Source organism: Phalacrocorax aristotelis, chromosome W, assembly GCF_949628215.1.
Source record: "Phalacrocorax aristotelis chromosome W, bGulAri2.1, whole genome shotgun sequence".
NCBI classification, from domain to species: domain Eukaryota; kingdom Metazoa; phylum Chordata; class Aves; order Suliformes; family Phalacrocoracidae; genus Phalacrocorax; species Phalacrocorax aristotelis.
Window position 1 is genome coordinate 24,859,285 of NC_134310.1, and position 18,291 is coordinate 24,877,575.

Genomic DNA, 18,291 nt, shown 5'->3' on the forward strand with positions numbered 1-18,291 from the left:
TTGTTCCTCTAAAGTGAACACTGAGGGGAAAATTCTTGCTGTGTACATTTCTGTTCTGTGTATTATGATTATAGTGTCTGGCACTGAGATTTAACACACAGCATTGGACAAACACTGCTTATTAGTAAACTGCTAGCATTATCAAAACATAGGATATTAAAATGATTACTTGTTTGTAAATTGATTAGTTCATCTTAGTTTTGTCTTCCTAAGCACACAATGTAATATTTAAAATCAAAGCTAGCTCTGTACTTTTTAAAACCTTGTTTTTCCATCCTTCTTAGCTTAACAAGAGTCAGAAGTTATTTAGTTAAAATAGCCCATTAAAACAGGCAGGAAAACCAGAAACAAACTGCAAATTTACTCTTCATCACACAGCATAAAAATCATGGTCACAGCTTCATATTTAATGTGAAATCACTTTAAGTATACAATGGTTCAAAAGATCCAGAAGCTGGTTAAGAGTTAAAAGCCAGTAGAACTAAAATTCAGGAAATCCAGAATACATCTTTGACCTTTTTAATCCTAAATTTTAGGGTCACATGCCTGAATAGACAAGTTTACTTTATGAGGAAAGAAACTTTGGTATGTAGTTGAACTAGCCACAAGAATAGCACCTGTAGCTTTCAAAATAAATAGTAATGGCTAACTAGACACCATGACAGCAAGATATCCTCTTAAAAAAAGACTGAACAAGCACATGCTTGGAGCCACGCATCAAGGCTGGGCAACAGAAATTAGTGTAATATTTTTTAAAAGTAATTTTAAAACACATTAATTATTGTATTTCTGATGTTGAAGTTGGTAAGAAATCTTTCTTACAATGAGCTTTCATTTTATTTGCTAACCACTAATAACTACTCCTTTAAAAATTGCACTGATGCTTAAAGAACACCACTGACATTTTTTTAGACTCCCTCTATTTTTCTAAAATATTGTATTTTTATTCCAGAGGCCCATGCTGTTAGCAGTAGGTGTTGCAAACAAAACCAACCCCCTACTCCAAGAGCTATTTATTAAGAAGATCAAAGATATAGTCAACCTCAAAATGGAACAAAAGGGTTTTTTAATAAATTGTACCAGAAATAAATTATCTTTGTAATGTGTGATACTCTCCTGCAGCCATCAATAAAGTAGTTACCAGAATGTTAGTCTATGTTAATCTGTGCATTTTATGGGTTTGCAACAAAGCATAATACACATTGAACAGAATGACTGAAACTTCAGTTTCCAGTGTATAATGAATTTCCACTGTAGTGCTGTGACAACAAAATCACACCCATGTACCAGGGCATACATCAACAGTATGATGTAATTTTACTACACCACTGCTATATATTTAGCTTTTTGAAAGAGACATAAGCATACACTATGGCCACATAAAATAATTTTCTGTTTTGGTTCCCGCACCCCATTCAATAACCTTCACTTTTTCAGTAATACTTTAATTTTTAAAATTTGAATTATTAAAAAAAAATCACAGAAAATTTATAGAGGAATATCTATAAGGAATAACCTCACAGGCACTGATATGACAAACATTTATTTTAAGGGCTGAGGCGCATTAATATCATATCGACAAAGTTGACTGAAAAGAATGGCTAACTTTGTCTAAATGGGAAATGTCCACTTCTGCTTGTACGTTGAGAAAAGAAATTCAGAAAGTTTTTTTTCGGCCTTGCTATGTCACAAAGTCAATCATACAAAGACCTATGCATTTAACCTAAAATGATAGTTTTAAAAGCCCTTCTATTAAAAACAAAAAAATCATGCAAAACTTTGATCAATTATGCAGCTGCTTTAAAACTGTTGCTGGACCATAGTGTATATATTAGCTTTGATACTACTAATGCACAGCTAACAGCAAATTGATTAATTAACACAAATTTGTCTTAATTACACCGTTATATCACACTAAGGAGACAAATGCCACAAGATAGGCAAAAACATTTCATTCTGAGCACTCAAATGGCAGGATAATTATGTGTTGCAACCCCTTCACATTTAGAAAAAAAATCCCAACCCAACCCAACATAATCCTGCAGTCTCACTTTACAAAATAAAGTTCTGTAAAATATTAATTGGGAGGGGAACAGTTTATACTATCTAACACAAAGTAACTTATACAACTAGTGTCAAAGGCAAACAAAAAACCCTAAATAAAAAGTCAAAATACACATAGCAACAGAAGCACAAATGCCGCATTAAATACAGCCAAGATAAGATGACAACGCAATTGTTAATAAGAGACAAAAAAAAAAAAAGAAAAGTTACTAAAGTTAGCAACACATTTAAAGGAAATGCAACGAGGAAAAAAACTCAAGCTTTTTTTTTTCCAATGACAACAGTTTCCATTTGCAGTCTTTCCATCCATAATTTGTCTGATAAAGTACATCCATTAAAATATTTAGAATCTCACAGAAGGGCTAGGTTGTTTTCTTCCAAATCTAATTACCAAATTGGTTATGGATGTTTTAAACAGACATTATGTCCATTTAAAAGCAAGGCAACAAGTTGACTTTTTGTCACCTTCGATCTTAGCACTGATGACAAACATTTTTACAAGTTATCATAATCTTTTTTGTCTTTTTTTCCCTCTGCTTCAAATCCATCAACCCCATCACTGTCTCTTCTCCTTTTACGATTATTATGGATGTTGAAGCGTTGATTCATCTGTGGTAACGGATCCATTCCTAAAACTTTGTGTATTTGACGGAATGCAAGGAGTCTCAGTGCAAACTAGAAAAAGGGTAGAAAGAAGATATTTGTTAGAAACAAATGTCAATTTCGAGTACATTTTCAAATAATTAATGAAGAACATTAGTGGTGTATATTATCCTTAGCTCTTATTATCCCCTCTTCCTTCCCCCAACAAAGTCAACACAATAAAATGTGTATGTCACATTTGCTGCTTCTGTACAAAGTACATCATCTTAGCTTAAAAATAATATACATGTGTTTTAGCTGCTGGACTTGCACTGAATCAGCCAAGGCTTGTCACATGTCCCATTACGCATTAGTTATCTTTAGCAAAAGGATCAGGCAGGGGCAGTAATTTCTTAAGATGCAAGCGTGAATGGTCAATACTGTAAGTGGATACATTAAATATTTAAAATTAAACTTACATAGAATTATTTATAAAATATTAAATGCCAATGTAATTTTAAATCTAATAACATACCTCTGTAGAGTGAGCATCTGTATGGAGAGATATATATATATAGATGGGAGTGCTTCAAACTTTTCAGGAAAATACGTTAATTCTAGTTCAAAAATGAACACTATCATACATCCTCTGTTGTGACATTTTCATTGCCTACCTTAAAAGACTGATCATTTGAAAGACCAGACTATATTCTAAGAAATGAAAATTCATGTCCACCATATAGCTCCATTTAAAAAAAACCAAAACAAAAAAAACCAACCTGAAACAAACAAAACACCCCAAAATCAACAACCAAAACCAACCACCACCCCACCCCCCAAAGCCATCAAATTTAGTTACTTCACACTTACTTTTCCTTACCTGTGCACTTGAAGTAATATCCTCTCGTTGCTGATCTGTCATTACAGCAAGTGTATCAAAAGGATCTTTCTCACAAGGGTCCAGAAGGCCAGGACCACCTACAATGGTTAGGCTAATTAGTAGCACATTTCTACCTTATTTCAACCAAGACTACAGATTTTACATTAGTTAAGCATAAGTACACAGACACTGATCAAATGCAACTTGCCTTTAAGGATGATTCCTGAAGATATACACTCAAAAACTCTTCTCAGTGCATCCCCAGGACTCTGTGGTCCAGTAGCACTGCTAATTGCTTTTTCCACAAGCAACTCCATAGCCTAGACCAACAATAAGAAAGTCCAGCCAATTTAGAAGACCGATTAAAACAGAGAAAAGCTACACTACTGTTGTTCAATACAGAACTTTTGATACTGGAATTTTGAAGAACATTACACATCACAGAATGCTTTCAGTTAAAATGGAAAAAATCAGATATTTTAAAGATGAATAAAAAGAAAACTGATGCAAGATTAACATTGAGTACTGATACGCTTCTTCTCATCACAAGTTGTCCAAAAGTTTTGTAGAAATTTATACAGTAGTAGCCTATATATGCAGGTAGACAATTTGTCCAGCCATTTTTTGAGAGAGCATGAAACATGGTGGGTCACCAGAATCTGTCAGCCACATGAATAAACAGCACACAGTATGACATGATGAATTTGATTCATCTAATGAAATTAACAGGATGCTACAGAGAAATTATTTTTTTCTACAAGAATACAGAAACTTAAAGCATCAAAAATTTAATAACTTTTTCATGTTTAAGTGGTTACTAATTCTTCAGTTTAGCAAAACTGAAGTTCACAGCAAGTTTTTTCCTGAAATAGGCTAACACTAACTCAGATGTTAAACGAGTGTAAAAAAAACCTTGATGATAAACAGGTTTTCTAAAATTTACACATTATATTAGTTAAAATGGTTTAAATTATTAGCTGTAGTTTAAATAGCTTTTTTCTGTGAACATTTCCATTGTTTAGACTCTAGTTAGACTCTTTTTTTTTTTTCCAGGAAAACCTATAAAAGATATTTGCAGAAGGAATAGCTTTCCTTATCTCTTTCAGCATTAAATGGATGTTTCAATACCACCTCTTTGGCAAGTTTCATTTTCAAACAACGTGTGTGTCTTGGGTTTTTTGGGAGGTTTTGTTGTTGTTTTTTTTTTTTTTTGGTTCCTCTCCCGAGTTTACAGTTGTTCAAATGTTCCCTTTTATTTTTATTTTCCAAGAATAAATGCCTATTCTAATGCATGCAAGTAACTATAGGGAGTGTTGATTACAATCCTTCACTAAGGGTGCCCATTCTTTTCTATTTTAGCTCAATTTAACTGACAAATTTCAATTCTTGAGCATGGTATTTCCATACTCCTACTGTATCACTCAGGATCAAGCGTTTGACCTTTAGCAACAGTAATTTAGTTGTTTTCAAGTATGAAGCAACATACAGCAGGAAAGAAAAAACCCAGATCATGTTATTGCATTTATTCAAGTCTAGTTCTTTTGGATCCTCATTACAATACACTAAAGCCCACAACTTAATCCTATGAAAATGTGAATTATGATGTCCTGGTGTTTATGTGCACAAAAGGCTGGATTTCAAGTTGGAAAAAAATTTTTTAAAAATCAACCTTGAATATTAGTTCCTTCTAACTTGTAGGAACTTGGCAAAATTCTTCTAATTTAGTTTTGATTTTTAGGTATATAAAGAGGCTGATACCAATATCTGTGTTTAGACTTCCTAATATTTTCTATTATTACAACTACTTAGACTCTTTGAAAAACTCTGGCATCTCTTTGGCTTTAAGAGGCTTCTAGCATACAGATCAGGAGAAGTTCTGTATCCAGAAAAATATATTTCTTCAATGTACAAAGCTTCATCTGTAACTGTCAGCAAGACTTTGCCAACAGGCCAAAAGAACAACTGACTACACAGACTTCAATGTTGATTCATGTCACTGGCAATGCAAAAGGTACCAGGAGCAAGCCAGGAAGCACTTTTGGAGAGAACTGAGACACAGCTAGGTCTGACACACTGCGCTTCATACCTCTCCTCCCTTCTGGCTGTGCCTTAGAAGGGATATTATGAGAAATAATAAAAAACAGTCCTTGTTCTTCATCTATGTGCCTGCTGTATGTTGCAATAGTTCTAAGGATGCTTTTCTACAAGTACGTCAGGGTTTATTCTTTGGCAACTCAGTATCATAGTGATAATGAGGGCCCTTACATACTTCTTAGATTCTTTTAAGATATATTTGTACAGAATATCTTTCATTAAGTGTAGCACAGAAACTGGAACTTTTTTTTAACTTTAAATATTTAAAAAACAGAAATAACTGCTCCACATTTTTTCCAGAAACAATAAATATTATCAGAAGCAATTTAATAAAATTTTCTGCAAGCTTAGTACAGTTGTAAAACATTTCTTATTGAAATAATGCTAACTACTGTAACTGTCTTGACAATGTTAGTGTTCTTCCTGCCAAAACTGAAAAGTCTACATTAGGAAGCAGCACAGTGCAACAGGATTTGGTCTATGAAACAAAACAGTCAGAGCTGAGTTTATCTCCACATATACACGTTTCAGACTAACTTTGTTCAGTCCACAGATTGAACATCTGTTAATATTTGAAGCACAAGTTGCACTCCTGGAGAGCATAATTTAAGATAGTCAATGTAAAAGGAATGCTCCAAGAACACTTGGCTACAAGAAGTGAGAGAGGTAACTGGGTACAACCTAGAGATCTGTTTAAGTTACACTGATTAAAATGCTAATGGTGACTCTCCCACAGACTAGTACTGTGGTATTTCATCTTGAAGAAAGGCTATATTAATGATCCCAGGAATTACTGTGATTTATTCTTTCAAGTAGCCTTTCTGTTATCACAGAGCTATCTGGGCACAGCTGACATGATTTTCAGTTTCAGTAAAGCCCAAACAGTTCAGAGTAAGTGGTTAGAAAAAACCCCCCACCAGATTCTTTTATATAGAGTAAAGGAAAAAAAATGCTAAAATCTAGAATAAAAATGATACCCACAAAGAATTCAAAAGAACAAGAAAATTAATTTTGAAAAAATATTCCAGCTCCAAATGATAAAACCTCAGAAAATTAAATTTTTAGAGGGAATCTGGACCACTGGAGGGGGGAACCCCAAAAAAACCCCAAACAAAGCTCTACATTACTCCTTGAAAAAATTCTACATTTAAAAACTGTAGTAACACTTCCCTATGCTTTGCTTGCAGTACCATGTGCATTAAAAAGACTCATTCAAAAGAACATTACTCACCCAGCTTGGAAAATCAGACCAAGTTGGTACCCGTTGACAGAGGTCACGAAGAATACGTATGACAACCACACAGGACTGCAGACCGTTAGCTCTAGCCTTTGAGAGCAATACAAAAATCAAATTAATTAATCCCAGCACCTACAGCAAATAGAACTTGTTGAAAGACTAAAACACCACTGTTCAATGGAAGCTCAGATTGAAACAAATCATTCTACAACTTTATTCCATGAGCTGCCATTTACAGCAGTATTTTATACAGGGTTAGTAATTTAAGTAGGTCAAAGTGCACAGGTTATACAAGAATAATATTTCTTGATCCCCTGTACACTTGACCTGTGTTCACTTGTAACAATAAAGACAGTATCTTTCTATATCAGAAATAAAAAGGATAAAGTAAAGGTCTAAGAAATAGGTATAGAGACTGAAAGGTCAAGGGAATCTGTTTGGTTTCTTTTTTGTGCCTTTGCCAGAACACAAAGCCACTAAACTAAACAGTTGCTTCTTGCCTTTCATTCCCTACACTGAATACACTTAAAGAAATAGGAAAAAAGTCTTAAATCTAAACACAAAGCTTTAAACACATATTTCATTATTTAAAGCAAAGTTACTCTGCAGCCTTATGGAATAAATAACAAATATACAACATATGATCACCCCAAGCAAGTCAAGCTTTCAGTCGCCTTCTCAATGACCGGGGGGGGAAAAAAAATCACGTCAAATGAGCAATAACTGCATAAAGCAGTTCCTCCATACTCAACTTTCTACATTTAAGGTTAAGGACCAGAAAAATATTAAGTAAAACACTGAGTGTTTTCACACAGTTAAACATTTATATTGCAACTGAACTAATCTCTCATAAGGCTACAAGAAGAAAGTAAAATGATGTTCCGAACCTGGAACCACTTAGCGTGGCGTAGAGCAGCCAGAGCGTCAAGGCATTTTTGCCTGTCCAAGACGTCCGGTGGGTCTTTCACCATACCCGAGGTTACATCTAAAATGGATTGAATTGGCAAAATGCAGTAAGGAATGGGTGTTTGACCAGGTGAGCAAGACACTTCCTTGAAGTAGCTTCAGTGTCACACATGCCATTTGAAGTTTAAACACTTGAATAACAAATCTAAATGTTCAATAAAAGCCATTCAATTAGGATTAGGGCATAAACCCAGTAGGACTATCAAGAGCATATTATACTTTAGCTCTCAGGTTATTTTTGAATGCATTGCAGATTATGTAATGTGTAGTACTTCTTTATTTAAGCTAACACTGGAAAAACACATACCCCCTAAAATTAAATACTGAAGGAAGGATGGTTGGACACAGTGCACCAGCACAGAGAACACAAGACAGAAGGAACACAAAAATTCACTTTAACCAAGTAGAAACATTCAAACTTAGTTTCCTGTAACTGTAGTGTTATTTGGGACCTACTCCTTAAAAGAAAAACTAAGTTTAAAAAGAAAATCATCTTAAAAACACTAGATGTTTACTAATGTTATTTTTATCATACCTTAAACTTAAAATGGTAATTATTTTGCTTTAAAAAACCTGACTAAATTAATGTGAAATGCTCTTCAGTATTACAGAGTTCCATTACTTTCCAGTACCCTCTCTCACTCATAAATAAATTCCTCAGCCCATGATATATGTGCTCCAATATAATTTAGGATGCAAGGAAGGATCTGAAAAGGGACTGATTTACTTAATATTCAGCAGGAAAAATAAAAGCAAGGAATAGTTTAAAAAACAAAGCAGAATGTCTGAAAGATAAAGAAAATACAGTAGATCTTGTAATATTTAAATGTTCAGAAAAGGATTAATTAAATTACTAAGCTGACTGCTTTGTTACCAAAAAGGAAAAGACCAAAAGGCCCTTTTGGAACTCATTTAATCATTGAAACTGGAACCACTGAACAACAGGAAATGGTATCTTCAGGTTACTTAAAAATTGTAGGGACATAATGCAATGATCAGCTTTAAAAGTTCTCTGGTTTACTAATTATGAAAATGGCTATTGTGACTAGTGACAAAGTATATTGGTAGCATAACTGGTGATACACCAGATATGGAAAAAAAAAAGCCCTCACTCAGTGGCACTCATTTCACAGGAGCTGGCTGTATAGAACAATATAGTTTACTCCAGCAAGATATAAATTTAGGGAAGTCAGAATAATTTTTTTTTTTTGAGTCTCATGACTCAAGCAGGGAAAAGCTTCTAGGGATGCTGCAGAGACAACTCTGAAGCCACCTATTTATACACAAATGTAAAATAAATATTAGTATACTGTACGATACAGAGAACTAAAAAGCCATGAATGAACATGGTTCTGCAACTTTGCAATATAATAATTAAATTTCATATTAAATACTACATTCAGATTTGGCCTTTTTTTTTAATAGGATAGTCCCATTGCTCTGCACAGGGTTAAAAGGGGGAGGATTTCAAAATAAGAACAAAGCTGAGAAGAACATAGGTATCTTCTCACACAGATATTCAAACTTATGGACTATATGTTAAAGTGGAAAGAAGAAAAATTTCACTAACAAGGCATTTACAGAGCAAATTAAGACATTCAAAGTGGTACATAATTTAAAACAAAACAAAACAAAAACCCCAAACCTATACGAGAGGTGCCAGGTAAGATAACTGATGAAACAAGTACAACTTTGATATAAAAGACAAGGAGTACATTTAGAAAAAAACCAGAGCAGGAAAAAAAGGTTGAGAAATTAAAAATAAAAATATGGGTCTGTTTGGTCTAGTAGCCTAATCAATTATCTACATTCTTCAAAACTAATATGCAAATAGGTGACATTGCAAACTTTTATCATGATAATTTACTACATAATTTGAAACTCCAATTACTTTTAGCTCTGAAAAACTTCAACTTGGAAAATAATTTTACTAAAAAGAATTACAGTTTAAGTCCACAGAAGATAATCTTAATCAGTGCTGGAAATATCTATTAGTAGCACATTTTAGATTGACATCATATGAATACCCTTGAAACTTCAAAAGACTAAGTCAGAAGTTTCAAGGCACCTATTACACTGAGAATACACTGACTGAAAAAAAAATTGTATCAAGGAAACTCTTGTAATACTTAATCTGTGGATTTTTGCATCTGTTTCACATTTCAGGATTAACCCCTTAAAGACTATATAATTAAATTCAGATGTCTAGCAGACTACCCTGTTAAGCTAAGACAAAAAACTGAATTAATTTACAAAACAAGCACAAATTTTTACCCTATATAACTTAAATTATTACTAGCCTAAATATAAGGGGCTAATCTTCAGTTCGACGTGCTGTGTCCACACTACCTTTTAATTAAAAGTTAACAAGTATATAAATTTTGGTAAGTTTTATTACATTAAATCCATTTTACCCAGTCAACTATTTCAAGACTAGTGTGAACATGGCTTAATTCTAGGAGAGAAACAAAGACAAAAAGAAAAAAAAAACCACACAAAGTAACAGTAGATGCTAGGACTACGCATCCAAACCCCCTCCTTTGTAAAGCATGGCAGGTGTGACACTGAGCTTTAGAAAACCTTGGTCAAAAATCCTTCCGATGTCTTTGGCAGCAACCCCTGACAGGAACCAAGTCCCTCTGCTAGAAAGCTTTGGACTGGGGCTGTTAGCTAAGGATTTAAAAGAAGAAAAGAAAAAAGAAAAATAAAAAAGACACACACACACATATATATATATATGTTTATAAATATGTACACTTTGTTTGCTGAAGGAAAGATTCCACAGCAGGGGTTAGAGTACTTTGAATATATCAGATTCAGTGAACTGTCAAACGCACAATACCATAAGGAACAGTAGCTATGCGGTTAACAATTTTTTTTCACACTATTTTTTTTAGCCTTTTCTCCTGTAATGGGATTATTACACATCAAACATGATTCTACTCCACGTGCAAGTCTCAGTCTCATCTTTATTCAAACTGGTTCTTCCGTAAAGCCTTCCTTATCACCTGAACTAGCTCCCCAAACAGGCTAAAAAAAAAATTAATGAAAACTTTAAACCATTGTAAGACACAGAGCATGAGAAGCTGCAGTAAGAAAAACCACAAACACATACTATTACTCTGCAGCAAATAAGCAGCAGTCTTCATAAGGCCTTCTTTGCTGCAATAATTTGCAATTCAGTCTATTTGCTCTAGTTTCAAAAGTGAACTTTTCTGCACATCCATTTTATATTGCTCAGTGTCTTGAAATCTTGAAATTTTGCTTGCCTAGAGGCAGTACTGCATTCAGCAGTGAATAAGCTCACAATGATAATTTTAACTGAAGTGTGGGTCAGACAAAAATAGGTATTTGTTTCCTTTAAGTGGCATAAATTAAGGGATTCATCATAGTAATTTGAAATTTATTTTCTTTTTAGTCTACATCATAGAATTTTAGGCCAGAAAATGGAAATTGAGTATTGTGGCAGGAATCAATATTGCACTTTTGCACAGTACATTAAAAAAAATAAACATGGTGTTTAAGGTTAACTTAATTTAATGGTTAACGTAATTTAATAATAAAATCTTTTAACTAGTCTTTATGAACTTAAATAATATGTGAAGTCTGATTCAGCAAAGACAAACCAAGTCATGTTACACTTATATTGTCAAAAAACAAGTAGAATTGGTTGGGTGTGACAGTACATGTACAAAGCCTTTATAGCTAGGTATAATATGCACATCTTAAGAATCATGTACAAAGCACTCAAAGGCTCTTCAGTAGTCATTCAATCTAGAGAACGTAATCTTGAAATTTTTCTTTCTGATTATGTAGGATGACTTTGTTAACATAGCTTGCTTACAATGCACTAGTCATAGCTACAGAACATTTACTAATGCAGTATAAAATCCTCAAGTATGTTAGAGGACATGTTATGATGAAATAAAAAAGCCTCTGTAGCTTATATAAATACATATATACACAAGCACATGTATACATGCACACATACAATTTTTTCAACCTGCATATGAGATGTGTTAAGATAGCCTCAGATTTCCTATCTGTAGTCTCACTGTCAAACACCAGAACCCTGTTTGCCATGATCTCTTTCAACTATGAAAATACAGGATTAAAAGGAAACAGAAGTTAATTTTATCTGACCCATAAACAAAAAGAACCAATGTACTGCAGACATTAATCATGCTTGTTGGCTTAAAAGCTTTTGGAGCTTTGAAAGTGTTACAGAACAGACCCTAAAGCAACACTGCTGGCACCAGAGAAACTGAACTTCAGAAACGTAATTTGATTTAGAAGCTCCACCTTCTGCTTCAGCTCAATGACAAAGCCATTTCTTATTGTACTAGCTTGGGTTTGCCAGTTGGACAGAAGACTGACTGTAATATCGGGAGCCTAAATATACTCAAAAAGCACTCCAGACCAAAAAGCAACCTCAGAGAGCTGGGGGTGTGTGTGGTGGAAATAAAAATCACATTGTCTTTTAAAGTTAGAAGTACTGTTACCATCAAAAGTATTATAAAAGTGCATTTTAAGTGGTGCTGCTATTTGGAATGTGTAAGTGATAGTAATACTGATCCAGTTTAAACCCAAAACCCTGTGATTTTTCTAAAACCAACAATCTTTCTCTTAGGGGAAGACTGCTCTAGAAAGCCAGTTTATAGGCATTTGCTATAAAATACTTAGTTTTCCACATAATTTTATAACAAGGGGGAAGAGTCAAGTTTGTACCTTTTCCAGAAAGCTGAGGTTGGACATAAAGTTAGAATTTTTAAAAAATTAAATAAATGCATCATATAAGCATTTATTTTAACCAACTGTTCTCTACTGAGATTGGTTGTTGAAAACTAAGGTTTCAATCAAATACATTAGTTGTGCCAGCACATTGCCTTCTAGGACCTTAATACCACCTTAAGCAGAATGGATAAACATATAAAAATAGTTGAGAAAGTAGTAACATCTTTAACAACTTTCCAACCTCCATCCCTCATGTTCTCCTCCCGAATGACCGGAGATGTCAGTGTGATAGTAACTTGCATTTTGGGTTCCACATATGAATTTAAAATTATTGCTGCTTCTGGGACTGCACACTTGATATCGTATTTCTCAGGACTTATTACCTAAATATCAAGAAACAGAAATTTCTATTAGCATGTGGTCAAGAAAAGTATGGGGAAGAAAATGGATTTCAACATAGTCTTTTTAATAGAAAGACAGAAACACAATATAATTATATGAAGCAGATACCTCTGTATTCAAATAGACAACAGTATATACAATTAATATATATATATGTGGACTTGCCTACTGTTTCCAAATCATTAATGAAAATACACAGCAGTCACCAAGCATGCAAAAGAAAAAAACTACCCATAAAGAAAATCCATATACTAAGTAAATTACATAACAAGAATCCTGACAGTGTTTGAAATAAAGAAAAGCCTTGGTGCCACTTAAAATGCCAGCTGAATATGTTTCTCATTGGAACATAGGAGCCTTTAAAAAGCACAAAGATGCAGTGGTGGTTCTTCAAGCTCACAGTTAAAGGATGGGTACTGCTAGGCACATTCTATACTTGGCTGTCACAACATCCTCTGATGAGAGCAAAGGGCAAGATAAACACCATGGGAAAAAAAAAAGGTAAGAGTAACAAGGTGGTTATTCAGAATTGCTTCTTGCAACTAGATATAACAACTCTAAATACCCCCAAAAGGAAGCTGTAGGCACCTCTATCACCTTCTTCCACAAACTAGAGGGACAAGTGACTTTTCCACAAAGCCAGACCAAGATGTGCAGTTTTAAAATTTTCTTCTGTTCTGTTATTTCAAACAAGAGCAAACCCAAGATTATTTTCTAATTAATCTGATCCTGCTAATGCTCCTCTACCATGACACTGATTCTGCTGAGCATTTCACCAGACTGCACGGAAATACTAATGCTGTGACAAGCATTCTGTAATGATGGCGGACAGGCTTTGTTCAGTAGAGCGCACTGGAGCTAAAGACTTTATTCTGTACTTTCATTTCTTGTAGAAATACAGCAAAGGGTTTATAAGAATTCTGCTGAATGGTCTAAGACTGCATGTACTTTTGGATTGGTGTTTGGGTTTTTTTTAGTACCAAATTTAAAAAAACCACCAAAAACAACAAACAAAAAACAACAACAAAGAAACCCCCACAAGACTGACTTAGTTAACTAATTGTGGGACTACAAAGCACTGACATATACAAATTGGAAATAAGACAGGTACAAACAGATTGGCATTAATGGAGAACTTTGACCTTCAGGCAGCACAAACTTCTGTAACACTGCACAAATTACCTCTATCACTGCTGGTAACTGGATAATAGTCTTGCTTCTGCTCATTTCTATTTCCCAGTTAAATGAAATCTATTAAATGATGATTGGTACTACACCAGTAGCATAAGGACCTACACTTGTATGGACACAATATACAGAAAACAAAAACATGCTTACAGACATGCAGACAGAAATGCTGAGAAAAATTGAAACTGAACCTGAGCTATGAAATGCAGCACAGTCAGCCCTGCAGACATTTGATTTGAGGACAAATTTTTACAGTATCTTTACAAAAACCAAAATTCAAAAATCTAAATTCTACTTACTGCAAGTTGTTTGGGAAGAATTTCAGCAATACGACCGAGTAACATCTTTGAAGGCTTCTCAGCACATAACAAAACAAGATTGACGTTTCGGTCTCCACGGAGTAGCAAACCTTTTGCCAAAACGCCTACCCGTAAAACTCCTTTCAAAGCTCTGTGAATTATAGTTAAAAGTTGCATTTAAAATAATATAAAAACCATAAAACTAATCCTGAAGATAGAAAAGTGAAATAAAATAGGAGTATTCCATATACTCTTGAAGCCATAGTGACATTTGCCATATCAAAACCCAAAGAGAACAGAATCCCTGGAAGCACTGATAACAGTGGAAGGAAAAACATAAAATTACTTCAGAAAAAAGTGATGAAATTCTTAAAAAATATTAATTAAAAATTACCTGTCTTTACTGCTATCTTTTTTGTCATCTCCCTCTTTGCTCTTACTTTTTTCATGGTCAGTCATATTGTCAGAAACAAGTTTCAAAGCACGCTCAGTAATAGAAACAATTTTTTGGACTGCTTGAAGTTCCTCTTCTGTTGGATATATAGCTGCATGTTTGGTCATCACATAGCGGTCATCAGAGGAGTCAGGGCGGCGTAGAGGCTAAACAGATGAAAAAGCATATTTCTGAAATTTAGGTACACTTCCAAGTTCACATATGATATGTGATCAAAAACCAAACATGTGGCTAAACAACAGAATAGTCAAACCTTAAATCATTAAAATGTAACAAAACATGAAGTATCCTTAACAACTTACACTGGTCACAATCAATCATGTCTGAAGATACATGAAATGTATTAAAAATAAACAAATTATGAAATCCCAGGATCAAAAGTACCTCCCCAACATAAATATCTATTGTCTTTCTGTTAACTGGGAAATACTTGCATACTGCTGCAAAATAAAGTGTCCATGATTGCTTTCATAGAATCACAGAATTCAAACAGGAAGGGACCTCAGGAGGTCCTCTAGTCCAACCTCCTGTGCAAACCATGGTCAGCTATAAGACCATATCATGTTGCTCAGGGCTTTATCCAGTTGGTTCTTGAAAACCGCCAAAGATGGGAAGCTGCACAACATGTGTGGGGAAAAAAAAATTTCCTGTATTCAGTCTGAACAAAATATCGTCTCAGCTTAAGCTGGTTGTATCTCACCCCATCACGACTATAAAGAGCCCGGCTCCACTGCCTTCATAATGCACAGGTATTAGAAGGCTATTATATCCCACTGAAGCTCTCTCTTCTCCAGGCTGAACAAGCCCAGATTCTCACAGGGCACACACTCCAGACCCCTGACCATCCCCCGGTAGCCCCACACTGAACCTGCTATGGTTTATGAGTATCTATCTTGTACTGGAAAGCCCAAAACTGAATGCAGTATTGCAGTTTGGGTCTAATGAAAGCTGACCATTTCCCTTTATCTACTGATTATGCTCCTGTGAATATCACCCAGGATACTGTTGGCCTTCCTTGTTGCCAGGGCACACAGTTGGCTCACGTTCAGCTTGCAATCTGCCAAGAACCCCAGGTCCCTTTCAGCAGGACTGCTACCCAGCCTGTCACTCCCCAGCCCCTCAGTGCAAGGGGTTACACCTTCCCAAATACAGCATTAGGCATTTGTCCTTGCACAATTCCATAAAGTTCCTGTTGGTCCAATCCTCCAGTCTGCCTAGGTCCCTCTGAATGGCACCCCTTCCCTCAAAGGTATCAACTGTTTCCACCACCCTGAATGCATTCAGTTTTGCATCAGCTGCAAACCTGATGAGTGTGCACTCACTCCATCACCTTTCAGATCATTGATAAGGTGCTAATGAAACAAACCCCAGGATAAACCCATGTGGTACTGCACTTGTTAATGACCTCCAGGTAGAGTACAACCTACCACTAACCATTATCCTCTGGGACTGACAATCCAACCACTTCTTATCCATACATTTGTCCATAATTCTATGAATAAAGTATAATACAATTAAATAAAAAGTAGTACACAAATCCAGTGTGACTTGTACTTCAGAAGAAACAATATTTGTCTTCCAGACATCCTTTCATCATATAAGTGGACTTATTTTGGAAGACAGGTCTGTCTACACAGTTTCATTAGTATATATTTTTTTCTTCACCTTTCCAAATCCTTTACTAAGAAAGACTGGAGACAACTGAAGTAGCACTGAATAATTTACAGTTCTTAACTGTGCCTCCTGTATAATTTCTCCCCCCCAAGTTAAGAAACTCACAGCTGGTCCTTGGGGTTGAGGAGGCATTCCCGGTCTAACTCCCAGCAGGCCTAGAGGTCCCGGAGGACCATGAGGATATCCTCCATCTGGTATTCTGCGACGGTCATCCCAGTGATGCTGCTCTTCCTCCATTCTCCTCCAGTACATGTCCTCTTCATATCGCCTGAAGTGCATCAATCAGAGTGTTCTCTTTACATAGCATTTAATATTTCCAACCATTCTAAATAAATTCTCAGCTGACCTCACTAACTCATTTCTAGTAGTCATGATCAAATACCAGTGAACTCCAGAGGGTAACTAAAATGAATGGTTATTTTGAAAGCGGGCCTGAATTTATAGCAAATAATTCTAGTAAGTCTACATTCCTCAGAGACTGAACACTAACAAAAACAAATAAAAAATCCCCAGAGGGATAATGACAACTTAATTTAAAACAACACGGTACAGGGTTCCCAAAACAAGTATTCAAAATAAGTAACTACAAAGAAGCAGAGTTAGTTTTAGATAATCTGACTGTAGCTTTGTCTCATTCATCGATAAAACATAATGCATTACCTCATTTCCATCCTCCAGCGTTCTTCCTCTTCTCGCCTTCTCCAGTATTCTTCTTTCTGCATCTGTTTCCTCATCTTCTCTTCTTGAATTTTTCTTGCTCGAATACTGGGCTTTACTTCTACTTGTAAGTCTGGGTTTACTTTTTTCTAGTTCAGAAAAATAATGAATGAAATTTTGGTTTGCCTCTTGTCATCTCAAGGTTACGTAGCTCTTCTGACATGTTTATAACACACTACCAGTCTACAATAAAATCAAGGGGAGCAAAATGCAGTTTTAGAACTACACTGAATGAATAGTTGAAGAAAAATAAACATGTGTCCAGTACTTTAAAGGAAAGAAATAGCAACATATTACAAATAACTTGAATTCCCTCTTCAATTATATGAGAACAAACCAATTTAATATTAGTGTTACATGAAATACTGAGTGATTTGCTGTTCATTCTGTAGCAGGATGACTACTCTATAGTCTGAAAAAAACATTTCATCTTAACTACAGTGTGCTTCCTGATGCCCTGTTCCTGAAGGGTCCCTCATACAGGGGCATAATTATGAGTTACTGAATACATTTTTCTGGCATTTTTTTATCTTCTTTCATCCCTTTCATGATTGTGCAGGCCACTGTATCTCCTGTGACCACAGCAGATTCCTCCTATAATAATCAAAATGCACACCACATGTCAGTATAGGTGTCTCTCCATTCATGACAGTCAGCAACACTTTTCTCAAATGCCTCCAACAAAGGGTTTATGTGGCTTATCCTGCCAAAAACGTTGAGCCACTACTATTTTACACTATTAGAAATTCATGGTAAATGACACGCAAGCAACAGTAGGTACTTTATATGTTGTACAATAGCTTAATGTTGCAAAGGTTGCCTGAAAGCAATATTCAAAATGTTTAAAAAAAACCCAAAAAACCCAATCCAAAATGCAATTTCACAGTCTGCATTACTACTTTAAAAACCATAGTCCCTAAGAAATATATTTCTCTAGGTTTTTTATATGTTGTTTATAGAGTACCTACTTTTGACTAGTCTTTAAATGTAAGACTGTGTA

The 18,291-nt window shown here is 35.0% G+C and overlaps 1 protein-coding gene across 4 annotated transcripts in view; it reads right to left on the reverse strand.

Annotated features, from left to right (window-relative positions):
• Positions 1-386: 386 nt before the first annotated feature.
• Positions 387-18,291, reverse strand: part of LOC142049338 (zinc finger RNA-binding protein-like) — a 49,860-nt gene continuing 31,955 nt past the window's right edge. For 2 of the 4 annotated variants that reach the window (XM_075076971.1, XM_075076970.1), the window contains exons 11-20: positions 17,235-17,380; positions 16,680-16,842; positions 14,841-15,046; positions 14,447-14,597; positions 12,799-12,940; positions 7,745-7,842; positions 6,852-6,947; positions 3,735-3,846; positions 3,527-3,624; positions 387-2,739 (exon numbers count right to left, since the gene is read on the reverse strand). In XM_075076971.1, the coding sequence (XP_074933072.1) occupies positions 2,560-2,739; positions 3,527-3,624; positions 3,735-3,846; positions 6,852-6,947; positions 7,745-7,842; positions 12,799-12,940; positions 14,447-14,597; positions 14,841-15,046; positions 16,680-16,842; positions 17,235-17,380 (1,392 nt within the window). In that variant the 3' untranslated portion in view covers positions 387-2,559. Of the gene's footprint in view, positions 2,740-3,516; positions 3,625-3,734; positions 3,847-6,851; positions 6,948-7,744; positions 7,843-12,798; positions 12,941-14,446; positions 14,598-14,840; positions 15,047-16,679; positions 16,843-17,234; positions 17,381-18,291 lie in introns of all 4 variants that reach the window. The other 2 variants (XM_075076973.1, XM_075076972.1) reach the window with 1 other exon arrangement.